The 18730-nt window shown below is 46.1% G+C and overlaps 1 protein-coding gene across 1 annotated transcript in view; it reads left to right on the forward strand.

Annotated features, from left to right (window-relative positions):
- Window positions 1-11336, forward strand: part of LOC142259118 (uncharacterized) — a 94546-nt gene extending 83210 nt beyond the window's left edge. The window contains exon 12 of the mRNA XM_075331628.1: window positions 8048-11336. Within this exon, the coding sequence (XP_075187743.1) occupies window positions 8048-9411 (1364 nt within the window). The 3' untranslated portion in view covers window positions 9412-11336. The remainder of the gene's footprint in view (window positions 1-8047) is intronic.
- The last annotated feature ends 7394 nt before the right edge of the window (window positions 11337-18730 follow it).

Consider the following 18730-nt stretch of genomic DNA (forward strand, 5'->3'; position numbering starts at 1 on the left):
TCTGTGTTGGCTCGATGCCTCCAATCCCGGAGACAGTTAGGTTTTTTCCAGACACCGAGTCTTGGGGTAATATCATCTCAGGTTGGACGAAACTCATCTCAGCAGCGGTGTCCAACAGTTCCATGGCCACAGCCTGGCCTATGGTGACAGGTTGGAAATTGTTCAGGGACCCACCACCACCCCCATTTCCACCCACAGACATCAAAGTGGACGGTCTTTGGGACGGGAATGCCGCCTTATGGCGCGGGGGACACATGACCTTGAAGTGTCCGACTTGATTGCAAAAGTGACACCTTCCGAGTTCTGCCACAAGCCTGTAGAGGAGTCGATGGGGGACATTCCCTGCAGTCTAGGGGCATGGGAGACAGTAGCATGATTCATCTTACCACTTCTCCAGGTGCTGCTGTCCACCTTCCTGGCCTCAGGGACTTTATTATGCGTGTAGTCATCTGCCATGGTGGCCGTAGCAGTGGACCCCTTTAGCTTCTGGTCCCAGATGAACTGGCGGAGATCCTCGGGGCAGTTCCACAAGAGTTGTTCCATAATGAACAAATCCAGGATCTCCGATAAGGTGGTGAACTTCAGGCCCTTAGTCCAGAGGTCGACAGCTCTGGCGAGGGCCCGCCGGTGGCCAGCCCTGGTGTCCTTTGGTTCCCTTTGCGGGCTCCAGAATTTCTTGCGGTAGGACTACGGAGTGAGGTTCTACTGTTGGGTCAGGGCCTGTTTGATGCTGTCATAGCCCTGATCCACCTCGGCAGGAATGTCCCCAAGTTTATCCAGGGCCTTACCCCTTAAACGGGGGGGGGGGGGGGGAAGTCAGGTACTTGGTCCACTGATGTTTGGTCAGATGGTGCTGCAGGCAGTCCGTTCAAAGGTTAACAAAAGTGAGTCCAACTCTCCATCCTTCTCCAGCATGGGTAAATCCTCAATACAAGTCTCGGGAGGCTCAGTCTTTCAGTTGTCCAGGGTGGAGGATAGGGGTTAGAGCTGAGCTAGCTGTAGCTGGTGGTTATATTATGCCTGTCGATCTCGCTCTGCAACCTTACACTCTACCAGACTCTCTCCCTGCCACGCGGCCATGAGGATCTGGTATGTGTCCTGGTCTCCAGCCGTAAAACGGGCCACAACAGTTTGAAGAAGAGTAACCAAGCCTGTCAGGCTGGGCGATGGGCAAGGGGTGAGCTGCCCACTGCAGAGCTTGGCGGTATGCTGCAGAGCCAGGTGGTGAGTGACCCGCTGCAGAGCCAGGTGGTGCACTGTTAACTGCAGAGAGGATATCTGGCTCCTTGAGGACCCTTAGCTGGGCTCCTCACCATGTTTAAAATGCCAGGTGGTGCTCTGTCCACTGCAGAGCTGTTGACTGGCGTCAAGCTCCCGGAGAACCGCTGGTGGAGCTGCTCTGCGCCACGCACAACACCATCCTCCACCTCTTCTACTCCGAGCATAGCATTGGCCAGTGCCATAGCTTTTCAGCTCCTGGTGCCATCAGCCATTCTTGCAGTCTTTGGTCACTGACACAGAGCTGCAACCTCACGCACCCACACACCTTACGGTATCTGCACTCTGACACTCTAATGTTGAGTTTGTCTTAAGAACCCAGCGGCAACAGCTGCTACTGGCAGTCTTTAGTGTCTGGGAGTATGGGTCTCACACTCGCATACACTATTATCTTGATCCCACTGCTGCCACCAATATGTCACGAACCGGGCCAGGGGGTCACTCGGACAGTCAATCGGACATCCCTCCGCTCGGTCATGATCCTGTGAATCTGTGGCGAAACCGCACCTTGCAGCCCCACCCTGACGTCTTTAATACAATGGGGTCATGCGAGACGACCTCGTCACTTTCACCTACACGTGACGTTGCACACCCCCAAGACGTATGCAAAGTCCGCTTGGCACAATGCAGCACTAACACCTCACGTCACTGCGGCACAGGGAGGCATGGGGAGTGGAACCAAGTAGGTCATGCAACCTCCGGCGCGGCACCCAGCTTTCTCACAACCCCAAGAGACCGACCAGAAGTTTCCACTAGCCTCAGTTGAACAGAATTCTGCCGCTCCAGTACAGTGCTGTAGACTGCCACTAGTTCCTCATTAGATATAGTTCTGGTCTGTTAGCAGGACTGTGTCGGGCCAGAAACCAGCCCAGGTGGCGTGTAAAACTAAGCTGAACTCAGACTTGGGTATTGAGCTAAAAGAACAGCCCAAAATTAAATTATATACTGTATATCTAATCGCATTAAGGGCACACTAGATAATACATTATGTACAAGATGGGATTTACAGAATATATATTTCAGGAGTACATTTACAGATGAGACGTTACAAATAGCTATACATAATACATGGATCAATTACATTGTTCCTTTGTGATTAAGCTTCGTGCTGGCTTGCACAAGGGGGTACTATGGAGCCACGAGTTTCCTGGGACTTCTCACGTTTATTGCACGAGTCCACCCAGAGAAGAACACCCACAAGTTGACTGATATGGTTATAAAGAACCTATGTTCCCCTCCCCCCATGTCCCATCCTTCTTATGACCTAAGACTGGGCTAGCCGTGAGTGTGCCTCCTCCCTTCCAGGGAAAATATGAATGTCAGTTCTCCCCCATAACTCTGCCGCTGAGCATCCCCCATGGAAGATATGACCAATATTTTTCCCCTCAGGTATTTATCTACTCATAGAAATAGGAAATACGGTGGGTCTGGGGGCTTCCTACAGTCAGTTATTAATTATTGATGGCTACTTACATCTCACAATTTAGCGGAAATATGTGTGACATGCATCTTGTTGTCCAGGAATCTGATAATATGCATGCCTAATTTGTGGAAGCAATGCACTCCCCAATATTGTAACTCTTTCAATGGCTCCGTCCAGACTGGGCTTATCCTTTGAAGTTCGATTGTAATCTTGTACTTCTCCTCCTACCTCCTGAGCAGGACAATTCACTCAGCAGGAGGGCTTGCTTTGGCTGGAGAGTCTTCTGTAATCTTAAAGGTAGGGTGTCGCGGTTTTTTATTTTTGTATTAAAAATAGTGATTATGAAATAAAGTATTTTTAATACAAAATTGTGTCTGTACCATTGATATTGTCTGCAGAGCTGTGTATCTAATCCTCTCCTGTGTGATACTGTCTGCTGGGCTGTGTAACTAATCCTCTCCTGTGTGATACTGTCTGCAGAGCTGTCTACCGTGTTTCCCCGAAAGTAAGACAGTGTCTTACATTCTTTTTACCCCCAAAAGTGCCACTATGTCTTACTTTTGGGGTATGTCTTATATTGGAAAAAATCCCACGGCAATCGCAGCAAGTCTCCATGCAATGTACTGTATGGGGACTTGCCGCGATTGCGCCCTAAGTGTACCGCAAGTTAAGGAAACTTAACCACCAGCGGCTGCACATGAGGGCACTGAGGCTGCGTGATTTTGTATGTTGTCCATGGTCCTGATGGACCACGGACAACATTACTGCAACATTTCTCGGTAGCCGAGCGTTCAGCTGAGCGCCCGACCGCCGGCATGTGTCAGCTCTCAGCTGAGCGCTCAGCCGCCGGCATGTCAAGGCGTTCAGCTGAGCGCCAGACCGCCGGCATGTGTCAGCTCTCAGCTGAGCGCTAAGCCGCCGGCATGTCAGGGCGCTCAGCTGAGCGCCCGACCGCCGGCATGTGTCAGCTCTCAGCTGAGCGCTCTGCCGGCGGCATGTCAGGGCGCTCAGCTGAGCGCTCGGCCGCCGGCATGTTAGGGCGCTCAGCTGAGCGCTCTGCCGCCGGCATGTCAGGGCGCTCAGCTGAGCTCTCTGCCGCCGGCATGTCAGGGCGCTCAGCTGAGCTCTCTGCCGCCGGCATGTCAGGGCGCTCAGCTGAGCTCTCTGCCGCCGGCATGTCAGGGCGCTCAGCTGAGCTCTCTGCCGCCGGCATGTCAGGGCGCTCAGCTGAGCTCTCTGCCGCCGGCATGTCAGGGCGCTCAGCTGAGCGCTCGGCCGCCGGCATGTCAGGGCGCTCAGCTGAGCGCTTTGCCGCCGGCAAGTCAGGGCGCTCAGCTGAGAGCTGTCACATGCCGGCGGCATGTCAGGGCGCTCAGCTGAGCGCTCGGCCGCCGGCATGTTAGGGCGCTCAGCTGAGCGCTTTTCCGCAGGCAAGTCAGGGCGCTCAGCTGAGAGCTGTCACATGCCGGCGGCATGTCAGGGCTCTCAGCTGAGCTCTCGGCCGCTGTAACTGTACTGTAAAGAAGAAAAAAAATAAATTTTTACTACGTCTTACTTTCGGGGTACGTCTTACATTAGCCGACCCCCCCAAAACCCCCACTACGTCTTACTATCGGGGGTGTCTTACTATCGGGGAAACATGGTATCTAATCCTATCCTGTGTGATACTGCCTGCAAGGTTGTGTATCTAATTCTATCCTGTGATACTGTCTGCAGAGCTGTGTATCTAATCCTATCCTGTGATACTGTCTGCAGAGCTGTGTATCTAATCCTATCCTGTGTGATACTGTCTGCTGAGCCGTGTATCTAATCCTATCCTGTGTTATACTCTCTGCAGAGCTGTGTATTTAATCCTATCCTGTGTGATACTGTCTGCAGAGCTGTGTATCTAATCCTAGGCTGTGTGATACTCCAGCTGTCCTTGGTGACACTTTAGACATTTCTAGTCACCAACAAAATGGCTCCGCACTGCGTCCCTACATGTCATTCTCGATTATCCCTTGGAAACACCCAGATTGGGAGGGGGGGGGGGGGTGACCTCACACACAGGAGAACACATACTGCCCACTTTACTGCAGCTGTAATCCAGGCTATTTCTACAGTAGGATTTCTGTAGGATTTCAGCAGCTGCTCCCCGTAGTGTTTAACAGTGGAAAATATCAAACTTTTTAATTTTTCTTTATATTTTGCTCAATTAAAAACAAATAATAATAATATTTAAAAAAAACATTAATACTTTACTTTTTTTCAGTTATTGAATTTTTTTTTTTTTGGATGACACCTTCCCTTTAATTTAATTTGTCACCTTGACCAGTTGCTGAGTAGATCTGGGGGGATTTTAACTAGAGTGCAGGGATGTGGGCAATAGTACAGGGACAGCTGACTGACCTTTGTCATAGTTCTCACCATATTCCTCCGAATAATGCTCACACGCGGGTTTACATTTTTCCCCTCAAACATAGTCTATGATGTTCTCTGTCAAATGACATGGCTGTGCAAAATTTTGTGATTGTAAGTGCGACGATGCAGATTCCTTTAGCAGACACACAAACCACACACACACACACACTCACAGCTTTATATATTAGATATATACACACAACATACACATACAGTATATCTACTATAGACTCACATTAGATGCTATATACAGTCATCATTACGCAGTATTTATTGATCTGTAAGGTGTTATGAACATGTAACAACCCTATCTATTACCATTGTGGATGTGATGTGAGATTATTCTGCTGTCACAGATGAGGGAAGCTGGATCTCTGCTGTTATTTCCAATGCTGGAGTGATCAGTGCTGGGGCAGAATAATGACAGCCATTGAGTGTGCAGAGGGCGGGGCTGGACACTGAGGATGGGAGGTGCCAGCTTTGACTGTGAGGTTCGGCAGACAAGCACAGGAAGATGTCAAGTTTGCTTGAGCTGCAGGTAAATAAAGTCGGTGCAGAGAATAAAGTGATAATTCAAGAGAAGAAAAAGTTAGAAAAATGTAGGGGTGTTTTAAAAGATAATACTGCATAGTTTAGCTTAAAAAAAAGTTGGCGGTTATGGTCAGACAACTTCTTTAACGTTAAAATTGATATCATCTACCATCATTAAGACATTGAAAATTAATGCAAGGAAAAAGCCAGTGCTCTTCAAAAGAACATTGCTGCTCATCCCTGGACAACTCCAAAATCTATTGAAACTTTAGTGTTAGTGGACAGATAAGACCAAAGTGAAGCTTTTAAGCTTAAATAAGATTTATGTGTCGACAAAGAGCAACACAGTAAAGGTCCAGTCACACTAAGCAACTTACCAGCGATCCCAACAACGATAGGGATCGCTGGTAAGTTGCTAGGAGGTTGCTGGTGAGATGTCACACTGCGACGCTCCAGCGATCCCACCAGCAACCTGACCTGGCAGGGATCGCTGGAGCGTCGCTACACGAGTTGCTGGTGAGCTCACAAGCAACCAGTGTCCCAGCGCCGCGTGGAAGATGCTGCGCTTGGTAACTAAGGTAAATATCGGGTAACCAACCCGATATTTACCTTGGTTACCACCGCACGCAGCTACACGTGCAGAGAGCAGGGAGCAGCGCACACTGAGCGCTGGCTCCCTGCTCTCCTAGTTACAGCACACATCGGGTTAATTACCCGATGTGTGCTGCAGCTCCATGTGCACACAGCAGGGAGCAGCGCACAATGCTTAGCGCTGGCTCCTTGCTCTCCAAGTTACAGCACACATCGGGTTAATTACCCGATGTGTGCTGCAGCTAAATGTGTACAGAGCAGGGAGCAGCGCACAATGCTTAGCGCTGGCTCCTTGCTCTCCTAGTTACAGCACACATCGGGTTAATTAACCCGATGCGTGCTGCAGCTACATGTGCACAGAGCAGGAGCCGGCACTGACAGTGAGAGCGGCGGAGGCTGGTATCAAAGGTAAATATCGGGTAACCAAGGACAGGGCTTCTTGGTTACCCGATGTTTACATTGGTTACCAGCCTCCGCAGAAGCCGGCTCCTGCTGCCTGCACATTTAGTTGTTGCTGTCTCGCTGTCACACACAGCGATCTGTGCTTCACAGTGGGACAGCTACAACTAAAAAATGGCCCAGGACATTCAGCAACAACCAACGACCTCACAGCAGGGGCCAGGTTGTTGCTGGATGTCACACACAGCAACATCGCTAGCAACGTCACAAAAGTTGTTCGTTAGCAGCGACGTTGCTAGCGATGTTGCTTAGTGTGACGGGGCCTTAACAAAGACCTGACCTTGACACTCAGGAATGTCATTGGTTAATTTTCCTGATTTAAAGATAATGAAAGTCTTAAGATTTTTAACTTGTTGATTTGATTTGTTTCTCTTTATCTAATTTTAGCCTGAAAGTCTTTATGTAGTTTTAGGTCACATTTATGCAGAACATAGAACATTTTGAATGGTTCACAAACTTTCAAAAACCACTAAGGCTAAGTAATGTACAAAAGAACCAGGGACTGGAAATCAAGACAGGCAGAGGACAATGTATTTAAGGGCAATGTTTCTATTTGCTTGCATGACATATAAAAGATTATAAAGGATTTGTTCTCTTTTTCTTATATCCACTGGTTTGTTAAATTGAACAATAATAAAGAACCTTACACTTTCTCCAAAGTGATGGCTTATATGTATATGATCAATATGCTCCTCCAATGTGCTGTGGTACATACTGGTACCTGTCAAAGAGTACCTGTCAAGACAGATGTAAAGAGCTGAAATCACATAATAAAACTAATTACAGGCTCCTTTCTGAGTTTTCAAAGGTAATTTGAAACAATTAGTGAAGGGCAGAGTGAAATATAAACCTTCAGAGAGGGAGGCAGAGTGAAATATAAACCTTCAGAGAGGGAGGCTACAGTAGAGAAGTGGTGAGTTCTCTACGCAGGCGCAAGATTTTGCCTTGCGATATGGATGAAGCGGGTGAGTATTTCTAAACCTATGTTTTTTTACTCTGCCTGCATTAGGGCAGAGTGAAGTGCGCCTGAGTGAGCAGGGAATATGTCTGCGCAATCGCGACATTTTGCATACCTAACTGGATAACACGAGAGGTGTCCTCAGCACAAGAGGATGGTGAAAGGAGGGACAGGAGGCGCAGATTAGGATGCCCATTGGACCAGACCATGTAACGTACATCTTTATAGAATGCAGCACAAGCGCTGCTTGATGTGGTAGTTTTAGTTTAGAAGGCCAAAATCTGGTGATAGGTACCCTTTAATAACTGAATTGTATTAGTTTGTAAGGAAATGTTTTATAAAGTATATAATTAATATAATTGCAATGGAGTGTTATTGAAAAATAACATTAGTTTTATTCTTTGCAGATGACTGTACTAGGAGCTCAGAAGGACATCTGGTATTCTCAGATTTTGCAACAGATACATGTGAAGAAGATGTCATTACAACTAATGCATCTGAATCCAAGGTCTTTTCTACTGCTTTCTCAAAGACGAATATGCAAAACGAAAGTCACAGAAGGGCTGTTGAACATAAAATAGCTTCCGTAAGGGGGAAACCATTTTTATGTTTAGAATGTAGTAAATGTTTTATTAAGAAATCAAAACTTATTGCACATCAGAGAATTCACACAGGGGAAAAGCCATTTTGTTGTTCAGAATGTGGGAAATGTTTTTCTTGGAAATTTCAACTTGCTTCTCATCAAAAAATTCACACAGGAGAAAAGCCATTTTCATGTTCAGAATGTGGGAAACGTTCTAGTACAAAAGCTGATTTAGTTATTCATAAGAGAATTCACACAGGGGAAAAGCCATTTTCTTGTCCAGAATGTGGGAAATGTTTTTCTACTAAATCAAATGTTGCTCGACATCAGAGAATTCACACAGGGGAAAAGCCATTTTTTTGTTCAGAATGTGGGAAATGTTTTCGTTGTAAAGCTGAACTTGTTACACATCAGAGAATTCACACAGGGGAAAAGCAATTTTCTTGTCCAGAATGTGGGAAATGTTTTTCTACTAAATCAAATGTTGCTCGACATCAGAGAATTCACACAGGGGAAATGCCATTTTTTTGTTCAGAATGTGGGAAATGTTTTCCTTGTAAAGCTGAACTTGTTAGACATCAGAGAATTCACACAGGGGAAAAGCCATTTTCTTGTTCAGAATGTGGGAAATGTTTTTCTAGGAAATTTCAACTTGCTTTTCATCAAAAAATTCACACAGGAGAAAAGCCATTTTCATGTTCAGAATGTGGGAAATGTTTTTCTAGGAAATTTCAACTTGCTTTTCATCAAAAAATTCACACAGGAGAAAAGCCATTTTCATGTTCAGAATGTGGGAAACGTTCTAGTACAAAAGCTGATTTAGTTATTCATAAGAGAATTCACACAGGGGAAAAGCCATTTTCTTGTTCAGAATGTGGGAAATGTTTTTCTACTCAATCACATGTTTCTCGACATCAGAGAATTCACACAGGAGAAAAGCCGTTTTCTTGTTCAGAATGTGGGAAATGTTGTTCTACAAAAGCTGATATTGTTAGTCATCAGCGAATTCACACAGGGGAGAAGCCATTTTCTTGTTCAGAATGTGGTAAATGTTTTTCTAGGAAAGATGAACTTGTTTTACATCAGAGAATTCACACAGGGGAGAAGCCATTTTCTTGTTCAGAATGTGGGAAATGTTTTTCTTCTCAATCACATGTTTCTCGACATCAGCGAATTCACACAAGGTAAAAGCCAGTTTCTTGTTCAGAATGTCGGAAATGTTTTCCTTGAAAAGCTGAACTTGTTTCACATCTGAAAATTCACACTGGGAGAAGCCATTTGTGCGTTTTAGAATGTGGAAATTTGTTTTCTATTAAATCTGCACTTGCTAGTCATACAGTCGTATGAAAAGGTTTGGGCACCCCTATTAACCCCTTCACGACCTTGGATGGATCTATCCGTCCAGGATCGTGTCCCGTTAAGCCCCGCCCCCTGCCGCAGGCAGACGGCGTGGATCGGTACACATATCAGCTGTTTTCAACAGCTGACATGTGTGCCTGCTAGCCGCGGGTGGAATCGCTTCCACCCGCGGCCATTAACCCCTTAAATCTTGCTGCCAAAATCTGGCAGCAAGATTTAAATGCGCGCGGCCATGTTTTTTTACTTACCGCCGCCCCCACCGGAAGTCACGTGTGTTATCACGTGACTATCGGTGGTTGCCATCGTAGCACAGGGTCATGTGATGACGCCTGCTGCTATGATGTTTCACTTTCGTTTTCCCTCGGCCGAGAGCAGAGGGAAAAACAAAGTGACTGAATCTGCTGTTTACAGCTGTATTGCTGTGATCAGCAGATAGATAATAGCGATCGGATTGCTGATCGCTATAGCCCCCTAGGGGGACTAGTAAAATAAAAAAAAAAGTAAAAAAAAAAGTTTTAAAAATTAAAAAAAAAACAACCTAAACGTTCAAATCACCCCCATTGAAAATTAAAGGGTTAAAAAATAAATAAATATATACATATTTGGTATCGCCACGTTCAGAAATGCCCGATCTATCAAAATATAAAATCAATTAATCTGATTGGTAAACGGCGTAGTGGCAAAAAAATTCCAAACGCCAAAATTACGTTTTTTGGTCGTCGCAAGTTTTACGCAAAATGCAATAACAGGCGATCAAAACGTAGCATCTGCGCAGAAATGGTACCATTATAAACGACAGCTCGAGACGCAAAAAATAAGCCATCACTGAGCCATAGATCCCAAAAAATAAGAACGCTACGTGTTTCGGAAAATGGCGCAAAACGTGCGCCACTTTTATTGGACAAACTTGTGAATTTTTTTTAACCCCCTCAGGCTATGTCTGCACGTTGCTTTTTACCTTTTGAAAAGCAGGACACAACCATTTTGGCATTAAACGCTGCAGTTGAAAAAGCAGCAAAAAAGCAGGTAAAAAGCAACGTGCGGACATAGCCTTAGATACAAGTAAACCTATACATGTTTGGTGTCTACAAACTCGCACCGACCTGAGGCATCACATAGATACATCAGTTTTATCATATAGTGAACACAGTGAATAAAACATCCCAAAAACTATAGTGCGATCACACTTTTTTTGCAGTTTTTCCACACTTGGAATTTTTTTGCTGTTTTCCAGTACAATATATGGTAAAACCTATGGTTTCATTTAAAAGTACAACTCGTCCCGCAAAAAACAAGCCCTCATATGGCAAGATTGACGGAATAATAAAAAAGTTACGGCTCTCGGAAGAAAAGGAGCAAAAAACAAAAACGCAAAAACGGAAAGTGCCCGGGGGCTGAAGGGGTTAATGTTAACCTTTTTTCTTTAGAACAATTTGGGTTTTTGCAACAGCTATTTCAGTTTCATATGTCTAATAAATGATGGACTCAGTAATATTTCTGAATTGAAATGAGGTTTATTGTACTAACAGAAAATGTGCAATCCGCATTTAATCAAAAGTTGACTGGTGCAAAAGTATGGGCACCTCAAAATAAAGGTGACATTAATATTTTGTAGATCCTCCCTTTGCAAAAATAACAGCCTCTAGTCACTTCCTGTAGCTTTTAATGAGTTCCTGTATCCTGGATGAAGGTTTATTTGACCATTCCTGTTTACAAAACAATTCCAGTTCAGTTAAGTTTGATGGTCGCCGAGCATGAACAGCACGCTTCAAATCATCCCACAGATGTTCAATGATATTCAGGTCTGGGGACTGGGATGGCCATTCCAGAACATTGTAATTGTTCCTCTGCATGAATGCCTGAGTAGATTTGGAGCAGTGTTTTGGATCATTGTCTTGCTGAAATATCCATCCCCTGCGTAACTTCAACTTCATCACTGATTCTTGCACATTATTGTCAAGAATCTGCTGATACTGAGTTGAATCCATGCGACCCTCATCTTTAACAAGATTCCTGGTGCCGGCATTGGCCACACAGCCCCAAAGCATGATGGAACCTCCACCAAGTGTTACTGTGGGTAGCAAGTGCTTTTCTTGGAATGCCTTGTTTTTTTGCCTTGATGCATAACACCTTTTTGTATGACCAAACAACTCAATCTTTGTTTCATCAGTCCACATGACCTTCTTCCAAAATGTAACTGGCTTGTCCAAATGTGCTTTTGCATACCTCAGGTGACTCTGTTTGTGGCGTGCTTGCAGAAACGGCTTCTTTCGCATCACTCTCCCATACAGCTTCTCCTTGTGCAAAGTGCGCTGTATTGTTGACCGATGCACAGTGACACCATCTGCAGCAAGATGATGCTGCCGGTCTTTGGAGGTGGTCTGTGGATTGTCCTTGACTGTTCTCACCATTCTTCTTCTCTGCCTTTCTGATATTTTTTTTGGCCTGCCACTTCTGGGCTTAACAAGAACTGTACCTGTGTTCTTCCATTTCCTTACTATGTTCCTCACAGTGGAAACTGACAGTTTAATTCTCTGAGACAACTTTTTGTATCCTTCCCCTGAACAACTATGTTGAATAATCTTTATTTTCAGATCATTTGAGAGTTGTTTTGAGGAGCCCATGATGCCACTCTTCCTAAGAGATTCAAATAAGAGAACTACTTGCAAGTGGCCACCTTAAATACCTTTTCTCATGATTGGATAATGTTTTATACAAGAATCATTTTAACATTGTAACTGAGAATTGACACAGGGGAAAAGCCATATTCATGTTCTTAGTATGGTAAATGTGTTTTTGTGAAACACCATATTGTTAACCCCTTCACCCCCGGCTACTAAAACACCCTAATGACCGGGCCATTTTTTGCAATTCTGACCAGTGTCACTTTGACAGGTTATAAGTCTGGAACGCTTTAACGGATCCTGGTGATTCTGAGATTGTTTTTTCGTGACATATTGTACTTCATATCAGTGGTAAATTTAGGCCGATATTTTTTGCGTTAATTTGTGAAAATGTAGGAAATTGTGCGAAAATTTTGAAAATTTCGCAATTTTCAAACTTTGAAAATTTATGCCCATAAATCTGAGAGATATGTCACACAAAATAGTTACGAAATAACATTTCCCACTTGTCTACTTTACATCAGCGCAATTTTCGAAAGAAATTTTTTTTTCGTTAGGAAGTTAGAAGGGGTCAAAGTTTATCAGCAATTTCTAATTTTTCCAACAAAATTTACAAAATAATTTTTTTAGGGACCACATCACATTTGAAGTGACTTTGAGAGGCTGAGGTGACAGAAAATACCCAAAAGTGACCCCATTCTAAAAACTGCACCCCTCACACTGCTCAAAACCACATCCAAGAAGTTTATTAACCCTTTAGGTGCTTCACAGGAACCAAAGCAATGTGGAAGGAAAAAATGAAAATATTTTACTTTTTAACACAAAAATGTTACTTTAGCCATAAAATTTTCATTTTTACAAGGGAGAAAAGAGAAAGTGCACCCTACAATTTATTGTGCATTTTCTCCTGAGTACGCTGATACCCCATATGGGGTAAAAATCAATTGTTTGGGTGCACGGCAGAGGTTGAAAGGCAAGGAGCGCCATTTGAATTTTTGAACGCAAAATTAGCTGCACTCATTAGCGGACACCATGTCGGGTTTGAAGACCCCCTGAGGTGCCTAAACAATGGAGCTCCCCCACAAGTGACCCCATTTTGGAAACTAGAGCCCTCAAATAATTTTTCTAGATGTTTGGTGAGCACTTTGAACACCTGGGGGCTTCACAAAAGTTTATAACGTTGAGCTGTGAAAATATTTTTTTTTTTTTTTTTACCACAAAACTGTTGTTTCAACTAAGTAGCTTTTTTTCCCACAAGGGTATCAGGAAAAAATACACCATGAAATTTATAGTGCATTTTTTCCTGAGTACGACGATACCTCATATGTGGTGGAAAGTAATTGTTTGGGCGCATGACGGGGCTCAGAAGAGAAGGAGCACCATTTGACAGCAAAATTAGTTTGAATCATTAGCGGATACCATGTCACGTTTGGAGACCCCCTGAGGTGCCTAAACAGTGGAGCTCCCCCACAAGTGACCCCATTTTGGAAACTAGACCCCTCAAGTAGTTTATCTAGATGTTTGGTGAGCCCCAAGGGGCTCCACAAAATTCGATAATATTGAGCCATGAATACAATTTTCTTTTGTTTTACCACAGAACTGTTACTTGAACCAGGTAGCTTTTTTTTCACAAGGGTATCAGGAAAAAATGCACCATAAAACGTATTGTGCAATTTCTCCTGAGAACGCAGATACCTCACATGTGGTGGAAAGTAATTGTTGGGCGCATGGCGTGGCTCAGAAGAGAAGGGCACCATTTGACGGCAAAATTGGTTGGAATCATTAGCGGACGCCATGTCACGTTTTTAGACCCCCCCCATGGTGCCTAAACAGTGGAGCTCCCCCACAAATTACCCCATTTTGGAACTAGACCCCCTCAAGGAATTTATCTAGATGTTTAGTGAGCCCCTTGTACCCCCAGGGGCTCCACTGAAAGTTGATAATGTTGAACCGTGAAAATTATTTATTTTTTTTTAAATTTTTGCAGCAACAAGGTAGCTTTTTTTTTTTTCTTTTTACAACGGTATCAGGAAAAAATGCACCATAAAACGTATTGTGCAATTTTTCCCGAGTACGCAGATATCTCATATGTGGTGGAAATCAATTGTTTGGGCACATGGCGGGGCTCAGAAGACAAGGAACGCCATTTGACTTTTCAAACGCGCAGACGCAGTGCACTGATCGGCCGCTGCAGGAGGCACGGTCGGATGAGATACAAAAAGCGCTGGGGATACGGAAAAAAAAAAAGTGTCACGCCAAAAATTGAGCAGGGATGCCGATCCGTTATGTGCATCCCTGATCAGCGCTCGGCGGGACGCACGAACTGATGTGAAACAAAAAGCGTCTGGGATACGGGAAAAAAAAAGTCCCGCCGAAAACTGACCACGGATGCAGATACGTTATCTGTATCCCTGATCAGCGCTCGGCGGGACGCACGAGGTGTAAAAATGGACAGGGGATAGAGGAAAAAAAAGAAAAAAAAAAGTTATACTCACAGTACCCAGAGGATTAGCAGGAGGAACAGCTTTACAGCAGCAGCAGGCAGGAAGTTGGACAGCTCAGCAGAAGACCCAGGAAGAAGGACCCAGTGATGGAGGCAGATGTGATTGGCCGGTGAAGACAGGTAAGAGGACGTCGGGGGGACAGCAGAGGGGGAGGTGGAGAGCAGAGGGGGAGGTGGAGAGCAGAGGGGGTGGGGGAGAGCAGAGAGGGAGGGGGAGAGCAGAGGGGGAGGGGGGAGAGCAGAGGGGGAGGGAGATACCGGAGGAGCTGCAGAATAGAGATCACGGGGGAGGCCGGCAGATTGGGATGTCGGGGGGCAGATCGGGATGTGGGGGGGCAGATCGGGATGTCGGAGGACAGATCGGGATGTCGGGGGGGCAGATCGGGATGTCGGTGGGGCAGATCGGGATGTCGGTGGGGCAGATCGCAGGGGGGCAGGGGCCATTACGGGAGCGCGCAGGAGCAATCACAAGAGCGCGCAGGGGCTGCAAGGAGAGCAGAGGAGGAGGGAGATACCGGAGGAGATGCAGAATAGAGATGGCGGGGGGCAGATCGGGATGTCGGGGGGGAAGATCGGGATGTCGGGGGGGAAGATCGCAGGGGGGCACGGGCAGGGGCCATTACGGGAGCGCGCAGGAGCAATCACAAGAGCGCGCAGGAGCTGCAAGGAGAGCAGAGGAGGAGGGAGATACCAGAGGAGCTGCAGAATAGAGATGGCGGGGGGCAGATCGGGATGTCGGGGGGGCAGATCGCAGGTGGGCACGAGCAGGGGCCATTACGGAAGCGCGCAGGAGCAATCACAAGAGCGCGCAGGGGCTGCAAGGTGAGCACAATACTCACCGCTCCTGCTCCGTGACGTGACAGCAGCGGCAGCAGCAGCGGTGGCGTGGTACCACTAGTACCAGCCAGTGCTGCACGCTGCAGACATGTTGGGGGAGGGTCCCCAGACCAGCACAGGCCTGGGGAGGGCGGCCACCGGCAGATCAGACCGCCCCACTGCACACTGATTGGAGCGATTGCGCGTCATAGCACGATTGCTCCAATCAGTGCTGCAGGGGCTGGGGGCGGCATGTTTGAGATCCACCTATGATCTGCTGTACCTGCTACAGCACATCATAGCCGGATCTCATAGTATCGCACTAATTCCGGCATTATTTTTACCGAAATCAGTGCGAAAGATGTGGTTGGCGGTTCAGATTTGAACAGCCAATCACATCGATCGTCGATGGGGGGTGGCGATGCCACCCCCCCTGGGGTGAAGCAAAGGTCCCCTGCTGTAAGAAACAGCAGGGGACATCATTTGAAAGCCGTTGCTATGGCCACGGCAATCAAATGAACTTTAGGCCGTAAAATTACGTCCCTGGTAGTTAAGTCACGTTAAAATAGGACGTAATTTTACTGCCCGCAGTCGTGAAGGGGTTAAAGGGAAGGTGTTGCGTTTTTTTATTTTTGTATTAAAAATAGTGATTATGATATCAAGTATTTTTAATACAAAATTAAAATCACTGCTTATTTATTTTTTATTTAATGCTAATTTTACTGGAGGCACTGGGGGCTGCCGTGCTGAATTTGCTGTGTGTGTGTTAGGACAGTTACTCACTGCTTTATGGCAGCCCCTGTGCATAGACTCTGATAGTTGGAATCCGACCCCTAGACTTATTACAGGAGAGCTGCCTGCTGTGAAATGGACGCGCCCCCTGGGCTGTCCAGATCACAGCAGAGGGAGGAGATCAGCGCCATCTTTCTGCAGCTCACAGCGGTCATGCTGTGTGCTGAACTTTTCCCCCTGTCACCCGTTCGGCCCGTGGGAGTAGTGTACTGGCACCCCACCCCCCCCGCCGCCGATGCTACCGTCTCAGATAATACGCTCTCTCCCCATGCCCTGTCACCTGTCGGCCTTTGTGAGTAGTGTACCGCCCCCCTCCCTTCCTGGCCGCAGCGGGCGTGCTTGTGCGTGTGTGCTTGCGTGGCAGAGCATTTTGTGTCTGTGCTGGCAGAGCATTGTGTGTGCGTGTGGCAGAGCATTTTGTGTGTGTGCTGGCAGAGCATTGTGTGTGCGTGCTTGTGCTTGTGTGTTTGTGCGTGTGGCAGAGCATTTTGTGTGTGTGCTGGTAGAGCATTGTGTGTGCGTGTGGCAGAGCATTTTGTGTGTGCGTGTGGCAGAGCATTTTGTGTGTGCATTTGGCAGAGCATTTTGTGCGTGCATGTGGCAGAGCATTTTGTGCGTGCATGTGGCAGAGCATTTTGTGTGTCCGTGCATGGCAGAGCATTGTGTCAGCGTGCGTGGCAGAGCATTGTGTGTGCGTGCATGTGGCAGAGCATTTTGTGCATGCGTGCATGTGGCAGAGCATTTTTTATGTGCGTGCGTGGCAGTGCATTGTGTGTGCGTGCATGGGAGAGCATTGTGTGTGCGTGCCTGGCAGAGCTTTGTATGTGCGTGCATGTGGCAGAGCATTGTGCGTGCGTGGCAGAGCATTGTGTGTGTATGTGTGCCTGGCAGAGCATTGTGTGTGCATGCATGTGGCAGAGCATTTTGTGCGTGCGTGTGGCAGAGCATTTTGTGCGTGTGGCAGAGCATTGTGTGCGTGCGTGGCAGTGCAGTGTGTATGCGCGTGCCTGGCAGAGCATTGCGTGTGCATGTATGTGGCAGAGCATTTTGTGTGTGCGTGGCAGAGCATTGGGCGTGCGTGGCAGTGTAGTGTGCGTGCGTGTGGCAGAGCATTATGTGCGCGTGTGGAAGACCATTGTGTGTGCGTGTGTGGCAGAGCATTGTGGCTGAGCGTGCGGCAGAACATTGCGGGTGTGTGGCAGAGCATTTCGGGTGGTCGTGCATGCAGAGCATTGCACCGGTATGCTGCTCGGTCACAAACACAGTATATACACAGTGCTCACACGGTATATAGTATATACACACAGTATATAGTATATACACACCATACACGGTATATAGTATATACACACGCTGGCTCCGCCTCCGCTGCCCTCATGCTGGGTGCTCGGTCACACACACAGTATATACACAGTGTGCACACACACTGCGTGCGTCCGTGTGGCAGAGCATTGCGGGCGTGCATGTGGCAGAACATTGCAGATGTGCATGCATGCGGCAGAGCATTGCTGGACCTGGGCATGCAGAGCGTTATGTGGGGATCACTATGCAGCTGTCCTTGGTGACACTTTAGACATTTGTGGTCACCAACAAAATGGCTCTGCACTGTGTCCCTATATGTCATTCTCTCTTATCTGTTGGAAACACCCAGGTTGGGAGGGGGAGGTGTGATATCACACACACAGGAGAGCAGATTCTGCCCACTTTACTGCAGCTGTAATCCAGGCTTTTTCTACAGTGGGATTTCTGTAGGATTTCAGCAGCTGCTCCCCCTAGTGTTTGAGTGGAAAATATCAAACTTTTTAATTTTTTTTTTTTTTTATATTTTGCTCAATTAAAAACAAATAATATCTAAACAAAATATTAAAACATTAATACTTTACATTTTTTCAGTTATTGAAATTTATTTTTTGGGCACGACACCTTCCCTTCAACATCAGAGAACTCCACAGGGAAGAAGCCATTTTCATGTTTCAAGGGTGAAAAATGTAATACAGAGAAATAAGGTTATACCAAGTAGTCTACAGACAATTGTTAGCGCTTGACCCCAATAACCATTAAATCTGCAGCTAGGTTTGTAGGCAAAAAAAACCCTTTCATTTGCCTGGAATCAGAAATGAATTTTAACTGAGATTTTTTAAAAATAAAAAATCCCCAATAAACCAGCGCTGATAAGGTTTTTTTGTTGATAGTTTATACTTTTTATTGCTGTCCTTGTTTTAGACACAGATTTATTCAAAACAATTCACACAATAGAACAAGGGAAAAAAAGAGAGAATACACCACATATGGTAAAAATAAAAATAAAGAATAAGTAATTGATAGTGCAGCAAACAGATACCAGGTGTCTGATTGCAGTACCCCGGCCGGTAGTAGAGCAATTATTAAATCTAGTATAGTATATTAAGTGATG

Source organism: Anomaloglossus baeobatrachus (genome assembly GCF_048569485.1).
Source record: "Anomaloglossus baeobatrachus isolate aAnoBae1 chromosome 5 unlocalized genomic scaffold, aAnoBae1.hap1 SUPER_5_unloc_27, whole genome shotgun sequence".
Lineage (NCBI taxonomy): Eukaryota > Metazoa > Chordata > Amphibia > Anura > Aromobatidae > Anomaloglossus > Anomaloglossus baeobatrachus.